The sequence below is a fragment of the Trichechus manatus genome, unplaced genomic scaffold, assembly GCF_000243295.1.
Source record: "Trichechus manatus latirostris isolate Lorelei unplaced genomic scaffold, TriManLat1.0 scaffold00008, whole genome shotgun sequence".
Lineage (NCBI taxonomy): Eukaryota > Metazoa > Chordata > Mammalia > Sirenia > Trichechidae > Trichechus > Trichechus manatus.
In genome coordinates, this window is record NW_004443944.1 from 4,327,607 (window position 1) to 4,347,036 (window position 19,430).

General features: G+C 50.5%; 1 protein-coding gene across 1 annotated transcript in view; it reads right to left on the reverse strand.

Annotated features, from left to right (window-relative positions):
* PHACTR3 (phosphatase and actin regulator 3) overlaps window positions 1–19,048 on the reverse strand; it is a 193,964-nt gene extending 174,916 nt beyond the window's left edge. Inside the window, exon 1 of the mRNA XM_012558433.1 lies at window positions 18,931–19,048. Within this exon, the coding sequence (XP_012413887.1) occupies window positions 18,931–19,048 (118 nt within the window). The remainder of the gene's footprint in view (window positions 1–18,930) is intronic.
* Window positions 19,049–19,430: the final 382 nt, after the last annotated feature.

The window sequence follows — 19,430 nt, forward strand, 5'->3', positions numbered from 1 at the left end:
TACCCCGTCCACCCATTTGTCCCAAAGCAGCAGCAGAATGGTCTTCCCCAGTCCCAACCCCTGCCTAAGAACGCTTCAATGGCTCCCCATTACTCGTAGAATACAGACCAAAAATCTCCACATGGTCTTCAGTGCCTCACAACCCCCCAGGAGGTAGGACCCCTCATTGTTCCATTTCACAGAGGAGTAAACTGAGGTGACTGAAGAGGGAACCGGTCGAGGTTTCCCAGGTGCAGGGTTGGGGTTCAAGCCCTGTTGGCCTGACCAGATGGTCAGCCCTGTGCACTCCTGACCCCAGCTCTCTGCAGGAAGTGGGCCTGATCTGGCTCCCTGCCCTCCTGAGGGATGTTACAGCCCTCCACATATACTCCATGACTCAGTCCCTCTGTGATTTTGACAAAAATAAGCACAAGTTTTAATGAAGGTTACTGCCTGAAAGACAGATGGTGAAGGTGACCTTGGAAGACCTGCTGAGTCTCAGATGCTGTGCCTTCCTCAGGTGCCAGCCCTCCTTCTTAGGAGGGAAGGAGGAGAGAAGGGAGGAAGATGGAAAGGACAAGGAGGAGACAGAAGAGGAGGGTGAAGAAGGGAGGGGAAGCAGGAGAGACAAACTTAAAATTCCAAATGACACCATAAGAGACCACATCGCTCCTACCCTCGGGGCTCCCCAACTTCTCCTCTAGCTTGCTGTTGTTGGGTACCATCGAGTTGATTCTGACTGATAGAGACCCCATGGACAGAGTACAGCTGCCCCAGGGGGTTTTCTAGGCTATAATCTTTCTAGAAGCAGTTCACCAGGTCTTTCTCCTGTGGAGCCACTGGGTAGGTTCAAATCAGGGCTTCAAACCAGTTTTTCCCAGTTCAGTCATGGCTGACAAAGCAAAACTGGAACAGACTTGAATTTTGACAAGTTGGGTGATCTGGAACAATAACCAAAATTACAGGTCAAAGCCCCTTCAGGAGCCTGATGGGTGAGGCTGGATTACTGGCAGGACAGTGGAGAGCTACACACATTCAAAGCAGCAGGCAGTCAGCCTCCATCTTTGAGGGGGGCACCACTGTTTCTGACTCTGTACAAACACGGGCAAGAGATTTGGTTGCTGTGCAACATGTACATTGCCCTTGTCTTCTAAGCAGGACACTAGGTTTCTAGCAAGGCTCCAAACTATAACTTTTCCCATTTCAGTTATAATTCCAGTTCACCAAAATTTTAAAAACTCGAGTCTGTTCTGGTTTCACTTCTTCGGCCATGATTGAACCAGGAAGAACCGGTTCGAAGCCCTGGTTCAAACTGCCAACCTTTCAGTTGGCAGCCAAGCACTTAACCATTGGGCCACCAGGGCTTTTATCCTCCAGCTTACTGCAAAGTTTACGGTGGAGGTGCTTCCTGTGCCCTGACCCCTCAAGCTTAGGGGCTGGTGCTCAGCATGGCCACTCCACATCTCTTATAGCTCCATACCCAGGAGCCAGCAGCTGGACCACCACCACAAACAGGCCCCCAGGAGAGGCACCAAAGGAGAGACAGGAAGGGTTTCTGGACACCAAGAAGTGGGGAGAGGAAGAGGGCCCTGAAGACTCTCAGACGCCCTCAGAGGACAACGTGACAGTCTCAGCAAGGGCCAGGGAGATGCCTGAACTGAGGAGAGAGAGACACAGCTGGTGCAGGGCAATATGCTCCTAGCCCTCACATGGGGACAGTCCTCAAGCTGCCCCAGGGTGGTGTGGGCTGCAGGGTGCTCGCCTGAACCCATGGTGTGAGGCCTGACCGCCTTTCCTTCTGTGGTAGAAGAGCATTCGTTAGGCGTTGGGAGCCCTGAGCTAGTCCCAGCCCTGCCACCCACTCCCTGGGAGACCCAGGCAGGTCACATCACCATCTGTGAGTACCTGGGATCCCTCATCTGCAAGCACCCCACAGAGGCATGCAGGGAGGAAGGAAGAACAGGAGTGGAATCAGAGGACTCCAAACTCTGAGCAGGAGCACCAGCTTCAATTCTACACCCAATGGCCACATGCACCCCACTGTAGTCAAAGCTGTGAGCCAGGAGGAGTGGACCCCACTCCAGCTCCGCTCCAGCCCCATTCACACCACACTCCCCTCTCTCTCTAAACTCCACCCACCGGCCACTTCACTTTCAATGAACATCCCAGTTCCCTCCCATCACCTGGCCATTGCACCTGTCATTCTCTCTGCCTAGCACACCTTTCCCTTCCCTCTTTGGCTAGTTACTTCCCAAAATCAGCCAATGAAAACCTTTTGGATCACAACAGAACACTGTCCACCTCGCTTGCATTGGACACATTGTCATGGATTGAATTGTGCCCCCCCAAAATGTGTCATCTTGGCTAGGCCATGATTCCCAGTATTGTGTGGCTGTCTACCATTTTGTGATCTGACATGATTATCCTATGTGTTGTAAATCCTAACCTCTATGATGTTAATGAGGCAGGACTCAATCTACAGGATTAGGTTGTATCTTGAGTCAATCTCTTTTGAGATATAAGAGAAAGAAGTGAGCAGAGAGGAGAGGGCTCTCATACCACCAGGCAAGAAGAGCCAGGAGCAGAGCACATCCTTTGGATCTGAGGTCCCTGCACTGAGAAGCTCCTAGACCAGGAGGAGATTGATGACAAGGTCCTTCCTCCACAGCTGACAGAGAAAGAAAGCCTTCCCCTGGAGCTAGCACCCTGAATTTGGACTTCTAACCTCCTAAACTGTGAGAGAATAAATTTCTGTTTATTAAAGTCATCCACTCGTGGTATTTCTATTATAGCAGCACTATATGACTAAGACACACATCATCAGGAAGGACCAATCGCTGGAGGAGGATATGTTTGGCGAAGGAGAGGGCCAGTGAGGGTGAGAAAGACCCTCATGAGATGGACTGGTTCAGCAGTCACAACAATGGACTCAAACATGCTGGCAATTGTGAGGATGACGCAGGGCCAGGCAATGTTTGGTTCTGTTGTACATAAGGTCACCATGAGTCAGAGTCGACACCATGGCAGCTATCTATCTGTCCAGCTAGAGCTGGCTCCTGGGATGTCGCCCCTACGAATGAGCTCCCAGGTGCTAAAAGGAACAATCTCCACCGCCTCCAGGCCACAGAGTTCCCCAAGCAAGATGCAGCCATCAGCTCAACCCCAGTATCAGATAAACGAAAACGGCAAAAACAAAAAACAAATGATTAGAATCTATATTTTCCTATCAGAGAACAGCTGCTCTATAGTAATATCCTCCTGGAATAAACTGTTATTAGTTAATTAAAAAAACCACTCAGAGACCAATTATTAACAAATTTGGCAGCTTATTTTAGCATCACCGATTACCGATAAGCCCTGCTCTGAGCCACTGCCCATTCTGTCTGCTCGTTTGTTCTGGGAATTTCTAACAGCATGATCACTGAACCTAAAGACATTATGGATTTTTTTGTCTTGGGGTTTTTCTCCCAGATTTTACTTTTCCTTACGGGTACTTGGGGACAGGGACAAGAAATGGCCGTTGAGTGCTATTACCATCTCTTCAATGCTCAACCAATGTTTACTGAGCACCTACTGTGAACAAGAAAGAAAGGCCTGGCAATCTACTTCTGAAAATCAGCCAATGAAAATCCTATGGATCACAACGGTCCAATCTGCAACTGATCATGCAGATGGCACAGGACTGGGCAGCATTTCTTTCTGTCGGACATGGGGTCCCCATGAGTCGGGAGCTGACCTGACGGCAGCTAACAACGGCTGCAAGTGGGGAGTCCCTGGGTGGTGCAAACGGTTAAGTGCTCAGCTGCTAACAAAAACACTGAAGTTCGAGTTTACCCAGAGGAGCCTTGGAAGAAAGGCCTGGTGATCTACTTCTGAAAAATCAGCCATTGAAAACCCCATGGAGTACAGTTCTACCCTGACACACATGGGGTCGCCATGAGCCAGAGTTAACCGGACGGCAACCGGGGTTTACTACGAGCGAGGTTCTGTTCTAGGGCACAGGACAGAATGTGAACAAGACAGATCCTTAAAGGAAAAGGATGCACGTATATTCTCCCGAAAGCAGAAAGAGCTGGGAAAATATTAGAGAATAGTCGCATTAAAATGTCAACACTCTTTGAAATAATGACCTTCAGGAAAGTTCCCGTTGTTGGGTGCCGCTGAGTCGATTCCAACTCATGGCGACCTTACATGTAACAGAATGAAACGTTGTCTGGTCCCGTGTCATCTTCATGAACACTGGTATGCCTGAGTACATTCCCAAAATTCCCGGTGGTAGGCTAACGGAGTATGGGCCCATGTGCCACTCCTGAGTCAGAACCCACCCCCTACCCTCACCAGGCAACCAAGGTACAAGGTAGGGCTGTTAGTTTGTTCCACGATGTGTGTGATTAAATGTTTGTTCCCCATCTCCCACGCCTCTCGCTAAAAAGAAATGAAATAAAATAAATTACCCCTAAGTCCTTGCCTATTTCACATTAGGACTTAACCAGCTACTTAGCAAGGATGGGGGGAGGGGAGAGCCAAGAGGCAAGCCTCCGCTAGCTCCAGCTGTCCACACCACACTTCTTCCTGAGCCAGAAGCCGGCCCCCAGAAGCCGGGGCCACATGGTCTGCCCAGCGCAGTCCCAGCCAGCCTGGGACTCAGCCCTTGACCTTGGGCCTCATACAACCTCCAAGTGCTGGCTCCTTGAGAGGGGGTCCCCGCCAGAGATGCTCTCACAGAGCCCCAGGCCTATGCAAGACAAGGGGTGAGGGTCCTAGAGTGACGTCCCATGTCACCCAGCAGCAATGACCCCAGCCAGGAGGGTCCTTCCTTCCACATCCTTAGGGCACCAGTGGGGACGTGGGCATCTGGGAGTCTCATAACGGCACCAGCTCAGAACTGATCCCGACTCACAATGACCCCACATATGTCAGAGCAGAACCATGCTCCAAGGGGTTTTCAACAGCTGAGTTTTCAGAAGTAGATCGCCAGGACTTTATTCCAAGTGGTGCCTCTGCCAAGACATCCAGGGCCTCCAAGGGGCTAGAGGAGAAGCTTCTCTATGGTATATACCACTTACTATCATGTTGATTCCAGCTCATGGAGGCCCCAAGTGTGTCAGAGTTGAACTGTCCACCCAAATGTGCTTCGAAGAAAGCCTGGTGATCCACTTCTGAAAAATCAGCCATTGAAAACCATGTAGAGCACAGATCTGCTCCCCATGGCAGAAGGCGGCTACCTCGCTCATGGTTATTGGGATTTGGTCACTTAGCAAGTCTCAGGCACTGTGCTCACACTTACAGGAACCATCTCATTCCATCCTCACAACTGCTCATTATCCAGATGAGTCCAATGGTTGTAAAGAAGCCTCACTTTACAAATGGGGAAACTGAGGCTCAGAGACATGACATGAAGGTGTCACAGTCACACAGCTAACATGGCGGGGCTGGCATTCCAACATGGACAGCCTGACACCAGAGTCCATGCACTTTTGTCACCCCACAAAACTGTCTGTTGGCCTCCCAATGTAAGGGTGCCATAATACTAAAGGTGCAGGAGATTCCAGGATGAGTGTGCCTGAGCCCCCATCCTAGGAGGGGAAACAAGCCTGGCATGTAGAGTGCACCTCTGGCCCCAGTTCTCCACCACCCACTGTGTCCACATGTGACTTTCCTGTTCCTCCATCTAGACGGTTGGCAGGTAATTCCCTGCCCTGGAACCCTAAACTGGTCCACGTACCTACTCTAATAGAATGAGGCAAGAATGATAGTTCCCAGCCTAGACCTCAAGAAACTTTGTGCACTTCCACCATTGAGAGAGACAAGCAGTGCTGGGCTAGACCGCTGGTGCAGGAAGGTGAGAGAAACATGCAGAAGAGCCACCCAGCAGAGCCCAGCCAAGCTGGATCAGCTGATCCCACCAGCCGGCAAACACCTGAGGAGTAAGTGTGACTACTGCCTGCCACTGAGGCCTTGCAGTTGTTTTCACAGCTGCCTGAAATACCTGTCAGAGAAATAACTGGAATACACCACCAATCCAGTTGCCATCAAGTGGACCCTGACTCACAGCGACCCCAGTGTGTCAAAGTAAACTGTGCTCCATGAGGTTTCCAATGGCGGATTTTTCAGAAGTAGATCACCAGGCCTTTCTTCCAAGACACCTCTGGGTAGTTTTGAACCTCCAACCTTTTGGTGAGCAGCCAAGTGTATTAACACAACACAAAATACAACAGTACAACACAGAAGAGGACAAGTTTGAGAAGTCCAGCACTCCTTAAGTATGTATCCTGTATTTTGCTGATCAAAATCGTATGCCCCTTGCCAGTGAGTTTCCATGTAACACGTCCTTACATCACCCCACACTGTGCTCCACGCACACACCCAAGCTTAATACACCAACAGAAAAATGAGTAACAGCCCAAGGCTCACAGACCACAACGATCGTCACAGCGGCACTTCCCCTTCACCGAAAGCGGCACAGCCGTGGGATTTTTGCCATGCCTGTGGCTCCCAGCACCACCCTCACAATTTCTCCGCAACTTCAATGCACTACCACCACTGCTTAATGCTTCCAAGCCCGACTTGTGTTTAACGTACATACATTGAATTTGAAAGAACACTATCAATCACCACGGCACATCAGTGTTAGGACCGAATGGATGTCTCACAGAAGTATATGTTGGAATCCTATCCCCTATACCTGTGGATGTCATCCCAATTGGGAATGTGGTTTTGTTACATTAACGGGCCATATCACTTTTCAGCTATAAAAAGAGATTAGACACAGAGAGAAGCAAGCATAAATGGGCAAAAAATAGATGTCACATGGAAATCACCAAGGAATGGAAGAACGCAGAGGCTACAGAAGCTAAGAATTATCCCTCAGAGCCGCCAGAGAGAGAGCCTTCCCCTAGAGCTGGTGCCCTGAATTCGGACTTCTAGCCTCTTAAACTGTGAGAAAATACCTTTCCGTTTGTGAAAGCCTCCCACCTGCAGTATTTTGGTTGCGGCAGCATTACAACACTGAGACTGTGGAGAAGCGGCCCCCCGGCCACAAACAGGTAGAAAAGCAAAGTCGGGGCTGTGGGCCAGAGGCCAGCGGACCCCCGCAGGGCAGGCACGCAGGTGCCAAGACATGATGAAGCCGCTGAGCGCTTGCAGCTCTGCGTCCGAGTCCCTGCCGGCAACTGTGCCCAGGTCAGCAGCTCCTTGACTCAGCTGACTCAAGAAACAGTTATCCCAGCATCAAGGCTGCCTACGACCATGTTTGCCTGCCAAGGGGAAGTGGAAAGGTATTTGCTGGCACTTCTTCCTGGCTGCAGTGAAATCCCCAGAGCTGGTGATTACAACAAGGCAAAAATTTCACCTGCAGATGGATCTGAACTTCCAAGAAATAACGGAACCAAACAATACTAGTAATAACAATACAACTGAGTGATATACTGAAAACAACTGTATAATGTATGATAAATATATTTACTAAGTTGCATAAGCCACAGCTTCCACCCTCATCTTGGTTCTTGGCAGATTTCATTTTGAGGCTGCCAGCTAATCAATGTCAAAGTCAGCTGTGTCCCGCTCATTAGGTGAACTGCATCACCACACTGCCCATCCAAATGGCCTGTGTTAACTAATGGAAATGCAAGACCAGGTCCGTTCCAGGTGGGACCTTCGAGGGCCCTGCAGATGGTTGACCGGCTACCATCCCCTAGCCTGACTTTCAATCTGTAAGTCTTGTCCTTGCAGCCGTTATGGTTAAATGAAGTAGGAAGTGGGAGAACACGGCTGGGTCTGTGTCTACGGCTACATATTCCTCAGCTGGACAGATTGCTCCAGCCAGGAATGGGAAGGGATCACACCCAGGCTACGTCATAGAAAGGACTGCTTTCCATAACATGTGTGACGGGACAAAGGTGGCTTGGCAGATGGAGGGTAGGTGTGGCAGGCAGGGGGTGTGGCAGGCAGAGGTGAGTGGGGCAGGGAGGAGGGCACAGCACAGAGGTGGGCAGGGCAGAGAGGGGCCTGGCAGGCAAAGGGTGGGCAGGGCACACAGGCATGTAGCAGAAAAAGTGGGTGGGGCAGGTAGAGGTGGGTGGGGCAGGCAGAGGTGGGTGGGGCAGGCAGAGGTGGCATGGTGGGCAGAGGGTCAGCATGGTAGGAGGAGGTGGGCAGGGCAGACAGGTGGGGAGGGCCATCTGCCAGGACTGGATTCAAATCCCTCTTCAAGCCTCCTCTTTCTACACAAGTTCCCGTGAGCCAGTTAATCAGCTCCTGACCCTCTGACCCTCCCCCTTCAAGGGTTTAGAGGAAGATTAAACAAAACGGGAGTCTCTGGGTGGCACAAATGGTTAAGCGTTCAACTACTGACCGAAAGGTTGGAGGTTCGAATCCACCCAGAGGTGCCTCGCAAGAAAGGCTTGGCAATCTACTAAAAGATCACAGCCACTGAAAACCCTATTAGGGCAGTTCTACTCTGACACACACAGCGTCACCAGGATGCGGAATCGACTCCACGGCAATGGTAACCCAGTGCTGTGGAGTCAATTCTGACCCATAACAACCCCACGTGTGACAGAGTAGAACTGTCCCATAGGGTTTCCAAGGCTGTAATCTTTACAGAAGTAGACTGCCACGCCTTTCTCCCGTGGAGCGGCTGGTGGGTTCGAACCACTCACCTTTTGGTTCGCAGCCAAGCGCTTAACCACTGCACTACCAGACTCCTTTCACAGCTACTGTACTGGTAAGTAAAACGAAGCTCAGTGACTCAGCGTAACACAGAGTCAACAATAAACACTGTCCTTCCAGCCACTGACCCATCCACCAGGCTGCCAGCTCTGTGAGGGACAGTGACCTTGGCGTCCTGGATGAATATTACGTAAAATGTGGATGGACATAATGCTTTGGCTTGGCTCACGCATCCTGGTCCAACCTCTAATTTCTCAGTAAAGAAACATCATGACACACGGAAATTGCTCCAGTCTTTCCACGAGGTTCTTTCTCCACGAGGTTTCAAATGGGCACCCGCAGGCACCTCCAGCCCAGACCTCTGTGTTTTGGTCACAAGGCGCTTTTCCTCTTTCTTTTCAAGGCTGGCGTGGCAGAGACTGTCGGTGACAGCCCAACAGCCATTCCCCCCTTCCGCCTTACCCGTTCTTCCTCTGGGTAGCAATGCACCTACTTGAACAAAGGAACAAAACAAAAACTACATTTCCCAGCCCCCCTTGCAGCTGAAAGGACCACCTGATGTCCTTCAGCCAAGGACCAGGAAGTGGAAGCTGCTGGGTGGGGCGCCTGGGAAAGCCCCGTGCGGTAACTTGAGGTACACACCCTGTGCCTTTCCCCACCCCCTTCTTCCTCCAGCTGGAAGTGTGCTCATTGCTGGAGGTGGGGAAGCCATCCTGCGATCAGGGGTTAGCAAGAGCACACAGCGCCCTCAGCCCCAACAGGGGAGCCGTGTGCAGTCTGGGCCTCTGGACAAAGAACTCCCACCTACTTTCAGGCACTGCTATTAGGTTTACTTGTACTTGAGGCCAAAGCAACCCCTAACTGAAAAACTTGGTAATATTTAAAAACCACATCTCACATATCCACTGCTGTCAAGTCGATTCTGACTCACAGCGACCTTATAGGACAGAGTAGAACTGCCCCATAGGGTTTCCAAGGAGCAGCTGGTGGATTCAAACTGCCAATCTTTCGGTTAGCAGCCAAGCTCTTACCCACTGGGCCACCAGGGCTCCACACATTTCACATAGAGATCTGAATTTCCAGCATAGCTTTTAAAATAGGATGATCTGGCCCTGGCCCACCTCCCCACACGCACAGCAGTAAGGAGCTTTACCCCGGCTCTGTACCCCCTGCTGCACATCACCCAGCCCAATCTACCTGCTTGCGGGAAGACTGCTGGCCGCTGTGGGCTCTGGAGTTCAGAGCTGCATGCTAAATAGTTATGCTGTGGTTGCTGGGTGCCATCGAGTCAATTCTGACTCAGTGACCTCGTGACAGAGTAGAACTGCCTCATAGGGTTTTCTAGGCTGTAATTTTTACAGAAGGAGCCCTGGTGGCACAATGGTAAAGCTCTTAGCTGCTAACCAAAAGATCAGAAGTTCGAACCCACCAGTAGCTCCACTGGAGAAAGACCTAGTGATCTGCTTCTATAATTGTGGTTGTTGTTGTGGGTTGTTGTTATGGGTTGTTGCCGGGTGCTGTCGAGTTGCTTCCTCCGACTCATAGAAACCCCACGTATAACAGAACAAAACTTGCCTGGTCCTGTGCCATCCTCACAATCGTTGCTATGTTTGAGCCCACTGTTGGCAGCCGCTGTGTCAATCCATCTCCTTGAAGGTCTTCCTCTTTTTCGCTGAGCTTCTACTTTACCAAACATGATGTCCTTCTCCGGGGACCGGTCCCCGCTGATAACATGCCATAAAGATTACAGCCTTGGAAATTCTATGGGGCGGTTCTACTCTGTCTTATAGGATTGCTATGAGTTGGAATTGACTCGATGGCATAGGTCTGGGTTTTGGAATTCTTATACACAATGCCTCCTTCACCAAAAAAAAAAAAAAAAAAAAAAAAGGACTCATTACTTACTAAGTACTTTTAAGCTGATTCTTACCCACAATACTATTCTAAGTGTTTTTGGTTTGGTTGACTACAGGAGCAGATGGCCAGGTCTTTCTCCTGTGAAGCCACTGGGTGAGTTCGAACCACCAACCTTTCAGTAACAGCCGAGCGTTCAACCACAGCACCACCAGCAATCCTTAAATAGAGTTACACCCATAAACCCACTGCTGTAGAGTCGGTTCTGACTCATAGCGACGCTATAGGGTTTTCAAGGCTGAATCTTATGGAACCAGGCTACTACATCTTTCTCCCACAGAGTGGCTGATGGGTTCAAACCACTGACCTTTCAGTTAGCAGTCCAGCACTTAACTGCTGTGCCGCCAGGGCTTCTTAAACACAGTTAAACAGTAGATGGGAATAGATTTCAGCTCTCGAAAAATTCCTTAATTCTCTAATTCACCTTCTAAGACATATACTGGTTAAATTGTCTTTCCTTTTGCCTCCATTCCTTAAAGGATGCTGTGGTTGAAGCATGGGAAGGGGCCTGCAACATTCACACTCTCCACACTCCACACCCTGCTGCAGCTGCTGTGGTCCCGCCACGAGACCACGACGTCTAAATGCCTGTCTCCATCACTCCACACAGGCTCCCCTCCCTACAAGAGTTCTACAATACGCTTGTAAAGACAACAAACTCGGAAGAGTTCAACAATCCAAATAAATGCACACTCAAACCTCATGTCAAGATGACCACTGTACTATCCCAGAATGATCAGACCAGAAGGAATGACTTGGAGAAAGTGGGGGGACTCTAGCAGGATTCTGCTCACAGGGCTGGGGAAGGAGAGGGGCTAGGAGAGAGCCTCTGAAGAGGCTGGATGGAACCAGGGCTGAGAGATGGAGGAGGAGGAAGGATGTGGGGGCAGAAATGGCTCAGGCAAGATGGCGGTGATGGGAACACATGGGAGAGGTCAGGAGGCCAGGGCTGAGTGGGAAGGGACTATTACAGCCAGCCCGTCCAGAGCAGGCTGCAGCTGCCTCCCAGAAGAGCAAACACAGAATCCTCTTCCTCCTCACTTCCCAAGGCAGACTCTGTGCCTGTGTTATTCTGAGCCACTGGTAGGCATGGTCACCTTGACTTTCTTGCCCCCTCAGGTTGGGATAGCTCTTACCCACACTCTACAGATGAGGAAAAGAATTTCAAGAGGCTGAGAAGCTTGGCCAAGACCCACAGCCAGGAGAGGTGGGGCTGGGAGTGGATCACTGTCTCTGTCACCCGGCTCCAGTGCTCTCCAACTTTATTAACAGAAGATGGGCTTATCTCAAGGTCATCATTGAATGTATGAGGAGGGGTGGTTGTTGTGCGCCCATCCCATTGATTCCGACTCACAGTCCAAGTGACAACAGAGTAGAACTGTCTCACGGAGTTTTCTAGGCTGTAATCTTTACTGGAGCAGATCTTCAGGTCTTTCTCCTGCAGAGCCGCTGGGTGGGTTCGAACCGCCAACCTTTCTGTTAGCAGCCCAGGGCTTAACCATTGTGCCATCAGGGCTCTGTGTGTGACGGTAGCTGTGAATAGCTATGAAACCAACGATCAGTAAAGTTCACTATTACAGACAATAGCTCAGTCAGCCTCTTCTGCCCTGGAGAAACTGACAGTGTCTACCACCATTTTACATAAAGGAAACCGGTTCAGAGAGCAGAAGTGACTTGCCCAAGACCACACAAGTGGAGCCGAGGCTTGGACTCCTCCATCCAACTCCAGGCAGAGAATTTCCTCATATGTCATTATTCCCACAGAACCACCCAGCCAAGGGCTGAGCATGGCACCCTACAGGGTTTCTGAAAAAGTGTACTGAATTAAGTCAATCTTGTATGAGTAAGACATTATCTAGACTTAGGTGTCCTCCCCTCCAGAAGGTGAGGTGATCAGACCGGGGTGGGGTGGGAGAGCCAAGGGTCCCCTCCAGCCAGAGCGCTCCTTAAAACCAAAAAACAATCCCGTTCCCGTTGAGTCAATTCTGACTCATGGCGACCCGAAAGGACAGAGCAGAACTACCCCATAGGGTTATCCAAGGAGTGGCTGGTGGACTCGAACTGCTGACCTTTTGGTTAGCAGCCGAACTCTTAACCACTGTGCCACCAGGGCTCCTGGAGCACTCTAGGACTATGTAAAGCACATGCTTGTATACTTGTTTAATTAACAAACAACCTTTGGAACAGAGAACAACCAAGTGCCAGCACCATGCCAGTGCTGGTGACACAGATGAGAACCAGACAGACAAGGCCCTGCCCCCAGGGAGCGTCCAGCCCACAGCAGAGTGCAGTCCAACACAGCTGAAGGCAAGGATGGAATATTCTAGGACTGCACCATCCAATATGGCAGCCACCAGCCACACGAGGCTACTGAGCACTTAAGTGGCTAGCAGAACTGAACTTTTAATTTAGATGTACGTTGTCACAAGGAGTTAAGTGGCTATTGTATTAGACAGCGTAGGTCTAGAAGGAGAAGCAGACACTAAAGACAGTCAGGTAAGTGTGGTCTTGTTGTTGTGTGCTGTCAAGTCGATTCTAACTCATAGTGACCCTATGTGACAGAGCAGAACTGCACCATAGGGTTTTCCAGGCTGTAATCTTTAGGGGAGCAGATCGCCACGCCTTTCTCCTGTGGAGCTGCCGGGTGGTTCAAACCAGCAACCTTTTGGTTAGTAGCTGAATGCTTAACTGTTGCACCACCAGGGCTCCTAGTCAAATGAGATCATTTCAAAGAATGATAAGTGAGGCGAAGGAGGAAGGGTGATGTGACCCAGAGAAGCACAGGGTGGGGCTGGGGTCAGCTGTGACGTTGGCTTCATGGTGTCTTCTAAGGTTCTAATGCTCAACAGCCATGCAGGGTACCTGGGACAGTCCCAAGGACAGAGCCGCCCACTGTCATTGCTTTCTGCATTGGGTGAGGGTGAGAAGGGAGCAGGGAACAGAAATTTCAAACGCACCCATTCCCTTTCTATAATGAAATGCAATACTTCCATAATCAGGGAAAAAAAACTTGTATTATTTTTTAAAGCATCCAGCTTTTATTTTTAATAACCCCGAGGAAGCTGACAAGGTAATTACTGCATAGCTTTGCTGCTAATTAAGCCACATAGACACTCTACAAGGGGCCAGAGGGAGGCTCCCCCAGAACTGAGACTCGGAAGTAAGGCTGCATTCGAGGAACAAAACTAGGAAGAGCCGCTCAGAGAAAGGTGGCTCCTGCCGGCCCTCCTGACCCACCTTGGCAGCCCTGCAGCGGCAGTGAGCAGTAACCAGTGGTACCCATGGGAGGTGGGAGGCAGGAGCACAAATATTAAAGGAGTAGAAAGAAGGACACCACGGGAGAGGTGAGAGGAACACCGAGAGGTGATGTCCAGATCTCAAAACCACGTTAAGTTTGCATTTGATCCAAAGCGCTGTTATTGGGTGCCATCAAGCCAATTCTGATTCATAGCGACCCCATGTGACACAGTAGGACTGCCCCATAGGGTTTCCTAGGCTTTAATCTTTATGGAAGGAGCCCTGGTGGTGCAGTGGTTAAGAACTCGGCTGCTAACTGAAAGGTTGGTGGTTGGAACCCACCAGCTGCTCCGTGGGAGAAAGATGCAGCAGACTGCTTCCATAGATATTCACAGCCTTGGAAAGCCTATGGGGCAGATCTATTCTGTCCTACTGGGTCACTATGAGTCAAAATCAACTCGACGGCAAGGGGAACAGAACAAGAAGACGCTCGCGCTCACTAGCAGTCAAGGAACCACAAATGAGCCCAACGAGACACCATTAGTCACAGACTAATGAGGATTTCAGGTGTGAGTAAGGGTTTGGGGAAAGGACATTAGAAAATATTCTGGAAGGAGTGTCAACTAGCACATTTCCAGGAGGGCACAAGTTGGTGATAGCTAGTACAATAAAAAAGGTGGGTCCCTGTGACCCCGACATCCACTAGCTGCACTCTGTCCTGGAGGAACATACATGAGTAACCATGAAGGGGCTTGTTCCCAGAAATCACTGAAGTGTCCCTTATAAATGGTGAAAACTGGAAACTACAGAATATCCATTGGCTACCCTTTGAGTCCCTGGATGGTACAAATGGTTAACACTCTGGGCTACTAACCGAAAGGTTGGAGGTTCAAGTCTACCTAGAGGCACCTTGGAAGAAAGGTCTGGTGATCTACTTCTAAAAAATCAGTCACTAAAAACCCTACAGAGCACAGTTCTACTCCATCACACATGGACTCGACAGCAACTGGATTTGGGGAATTAAAAGAGGGAGATGGAGATATGCCAAGGTGGTTAGATCTTCAAGACCCAGTACTAAGCAAAAACATGGGTCGAAGAACATTACATGTGGTGTATTACTACTTGTGTCTTCTTATACACCATTTTCCAAGGACATAAATATGTAAGCATGCAGGGAAAGGTTCAGATGATCCCCACTAAGCTCAGAACACATAAAATCTGGAGAATGGGAGAAAGGGGTATCAAAGGATCTATCCAGTCATGTTTTGAGTTCTTACTCAGAGAACACCGATGCATTAAAATGCATTTGGGTTTTCCTCATGATTGCCTAAAATTGGAAGCCAACAAGATACCTCCAACAGATGAAGGGATAAACAAACTGTGGTGCATCCATACAACGCGGTGTTATTCAGTGATAAAATGAAAGGAGCTATCGAGCTATAAAAAGACAGAAAACCGAAGTGCGTCTTGCTAAGGGAAAGAAGCCAGTCTGAAAAGGGTATAAAACTGTATGATTCCAACTCTGACACTCTGGAGAAGGCAAAACCACACAGTGAAAAAGATCCGTGGGGGGCAGGGGGGAGAAAGAAATGGAAGGATGAACAGGTGGCATACAGGGCATTTTCAGGGCAGTGAAAACGATTCTGTAATAACAGTGTATCCCACCTAAGATGCATCAATTGTTCCCAACCACCTGGAGTGAATGAGAATGAAAAACACCAAAGACACAAGTATTAGCCCAAGAGACAGAAAGGGCCACATAAACCAGAGACTTCATCAGCCGGAGACCAGAAGAACTAGATGGTGCCCGGCTACCACCAATAACCGCCCCGACAGGGAACACAACAGAGAGTCCCTGATGGAGCAGGAGAAAGGTGGGGTGCAGGACTCAAATTCTAGTAAGAAGACCAGACTTAATGGTTTGAGACTGGAGGAACCCCAGAAAGCATGGGCCCCAGCTTCTCTATCAGCCCAGAACTAAAACAATTTCTGAGGCCAACTCTTCAGACAAACATTGGACTGGACTGTGGGACATAAAATGATACTTGTGAAGAGTGCTTCTTAGCTCAAGTAGATACATGAGACTAAACAGGCAGCTTCTATCCAGAGGTGAGATGAGAAGGCAGAAAGGGTAGGAGCTGGTTGAATGGACATGGGGAATCAGGGGTGGAAAGGAGGAGTGTGCTGCCACAGTATGGGGAGAGCAATTAGGGTCACATAATAATGTATGTATAAATTTTTATATAAGAGACTAACTTGAAATGTTAACCTTCACTTAAACTACAACAATAAACAACAAAAAAATAACGTATCAGTGCTGGTTCATCCATTGTAACAACTGTACCACAGGAACGTAGATGCTAATAATGGGAGACACTGCTGGCAAGGGGGTAGGGGTACACGCCAACTCTGCACTCCTGCACCGTTTTTGTGGTGGAGGTTTCATTTTGTTTTTAACATTTTATTGTTGTTTAGATGTAACTTTACAGAGCAAATTAGTTTCCCATTCAACAACTGATACACAGCTTGTTTCATGACCCTGGCTGCAAACCCCCGAGTGTGTCAGCGCTCTCCCCGCTTCCTCCCTGGGTTCCCCGTGTCCATTCCACCAGCCTTCCTGCCCTGAACTTTGCTTTTGGGCAAACGCTCTCCTGTAGATCTCTTAGAGTTGATTGTTCTGAGGTGTATATTCCTCATCTGCACAGTTTTTCTGTAAACCTAAAATTGCTCTTAAAAAAAAGTCTATTCAAATAATTTAAATACATTTGGGGACAAGACGTAAATGCAAGCATAGGCTGTTTTATGAAATACAGACTCTCAATGGCAGGGGGCGGCTCTTCTCTTTTCTTTTGTAGCAGGCTAGTCTACAGCTGGAATGCTGGGCTGGCCCCTCAGGAGCCTCAGTTAGGAGCCCTGGTGGCTCAGGGGTTAAGTGCCCGGCTGTTAACCGAAAGGCCAGCAGTTTGAACTCACCAGTCACTCCACATGAGAAAGACACAGCAGTCTGCTTTTGTAAAAGTTACAGCCTTGGAAACCCTATGGGGCAGTTCTACTCTGTCCTATAGGGTCGCTATGAGTCAGAATCGACTCGACAGTGGCAGGTAAGGAGATGCATGAGGAAATGCCATGACTTTTCAGTCTGCTGAACAAACCACTCTAGCGGGTACAGTAACCGCCACAAAACAGACTCTCAGCTGCACACAGCGCACAGCCCTGAGCAGCACGCAGCACGAGAAGATCCTGTCTGGGCTGATGGGCAACAGACCCTTTCCAACCACCTGAAAAGGGAGTTTTAAATACATCTGCCCAAAGCTAAGCTTGCCCTGGCTCAGAAAGAAGTGAGTCCTCCATCAACAGAGGGAACCAAGCATTTGCCAACCCAATTAGGCAAGGCGACTGTAGAAAATGCTTGCCTTGTCCACCCTTCTGGCTTCACGCTTCCAACTTGAAGGCTCTGATTCTCTTCCTTCCAGAAAGCCTCTGCTTAATGCAGTCCAGCAATGCTTTACTGCTCAGTGCTTTTGAGTAAGGCTCTCCGATTCACAGAATCATACGTGTCTTAGCCTTTTCACTTCCTCCGTCTGCTGTCTGAGCCCCATTTTGACCACCTGGACCAGAGGAGATCTCAGATAAACATCCTCTGGTGGCACAGCTCCTACCACCAGCGTCTGAGCCCTCCCCGCTGCCTCCCGCATAGACCAGCACCAGCCACCTGCCTTGCTCTCCATTCCCACCCACAGAGGCATCAAACTACAGACAGCCAAAAGGCTAAATCCTAATTTCCATTTCAAGTTTGCTTCCTTTTACTGCCAGGGAGACAAAAGGAGCTGGGAAGGGGGCTCTCGTGAGGAGCCATTCAACTTCCATAATTGGAACAAGGGTGGATTCGCATCTTCCTCCCAGAGAAAGCCAGTCCATCTCCAAGCGCTGAAGGCTTAATTCCAATTCCTAATAAAAGGATTAATTAAAGACTTAAGGCCAGCTCCAGGCAGCTTCTCCTTGAAACTCCAAGGAAATTAACTTGCCCTCCCAGATACAGCCAAGTCAGAGATGCCCTCCGGCTGGCACCACAGTTTCACCAAATGACACAGTCAACCATGCTAACAAAGAAATCGCACAAGACTTGGATGGGTTTATTGTTTCAAATTTCACATAGGGCCTTGGTGCCTACAGAGCTGTCTTTAATGGGGCTTTCTATGCCTTCGACAGACAAGCTCCAACATTTCAGTGAAGGAATCCCTCCTCCAAAGCCAGCCTGCTCCCGGGCCCCCTGGGATCAGCCTGACTTGGGCACATTCATCAAACTGACCCAGTCTTCATTTGGGGTGGGTTCACAGGGGGGCGGTAAAGGAAACTTACTATCAACACCATCTGTGCTTTTCTAAAATACAAAACCAGATCGGCTAGCTTGGCATCCAACACCAGCTCTGCTGCTTTTTCTGAACCCCACATCCCAGCTCAGACTTCTCCGTGTGAAGTGAAAATTGCCTTCTGCTGGAGAAAGGTTTTAATAATCACACTGCTTCCTCCATCTCCATGGTGACAGGCACACAGCCCACCCCCCTTCTGCTTTATTAGGCCTTTCTTCCTCTGGAAAGTAATCAATCAAACCTTATAGACGCCTTTGTGACCGGATTGATCACCTCGACAACCGAGGCTGCCCTGGGGGTGGGGAGCACACCGGGTCCACAGAATTCCACGGACCAGCGCCTGCACCCTGCCGCCGCCCACCTGCCCTTCACTCACCTCCCTGCCCGCTGCTCTGCCGAGCGCACCTGTCCCGAGGCAGCGGCCCAGATGTGCCAGGTCCCGCCGAGCTGGGCACCCGCGGAAGCCCCCTGCACTGGCGGCTGCGGGGATGCCCCCTGCCCGGGCGGGGACGCCCACCCGGGGCCACCCGGTCTGGAGTCACGGGGCAGGCAGAGCCCTGGGCGGAGGCGGCCACAGGTTAGCGCCTCCCCCTCCCCCTGCTGCCAGCGCCTTTCGGAGGGGCAGGGGAGGCGGTCCATGGGCCCTGCTCCTCCCGGACAAAGACTCCTGGGCGGCCCGGCCCCGTGCCAGTGCCCCTCTGCTTCCCGACGCAGACAGGGACCGGGACCTGCTCCAGCGCCCCCAGCCCTCGCCTGTTACCTGGGTTGTCGCTGGCGTCCCCGGAGGAGGTGGCCGAGGAGTCGGTGAGGACGCTAGGGTCACTCTGCGAACGGCCCCGCGACACGAGGCAGCCACTGCCGTCCTCGGACGCGGCCATGGCCCGGCGCGCGGGGCCACTCGGTGGAGCCAGGGGAAGTCAGAGCATCGGCGGCGGCCAAGGTCACTGGCGAGGGGCTGGCAGCGGCCGGAGGGGCGTCTTGTTAAAAAGGCGAATAGAAAAGGCCCGGGAAGGAGCAGGCGGCGGCCTCCGGGGCTGCTTCGGGGCCGGAGACAATAGCGTCGCGGGCGGCAGGCAGGCGCATCCCGGCGCGCCGAGCCTCGCTTTGTTATTTATTCCTGTTTATTCCCATTCTTCGGTCTATATTCCAGAGAAAAAAAAGTTGAACCAGGAAATAAAAACTTTTTCTGGTCAGTGTGTATTGCGTGCTGGGGGCAAGGGGTGATGTCCAGGAAAGTCTGGGGGTGCTCCCTCCCCCCAC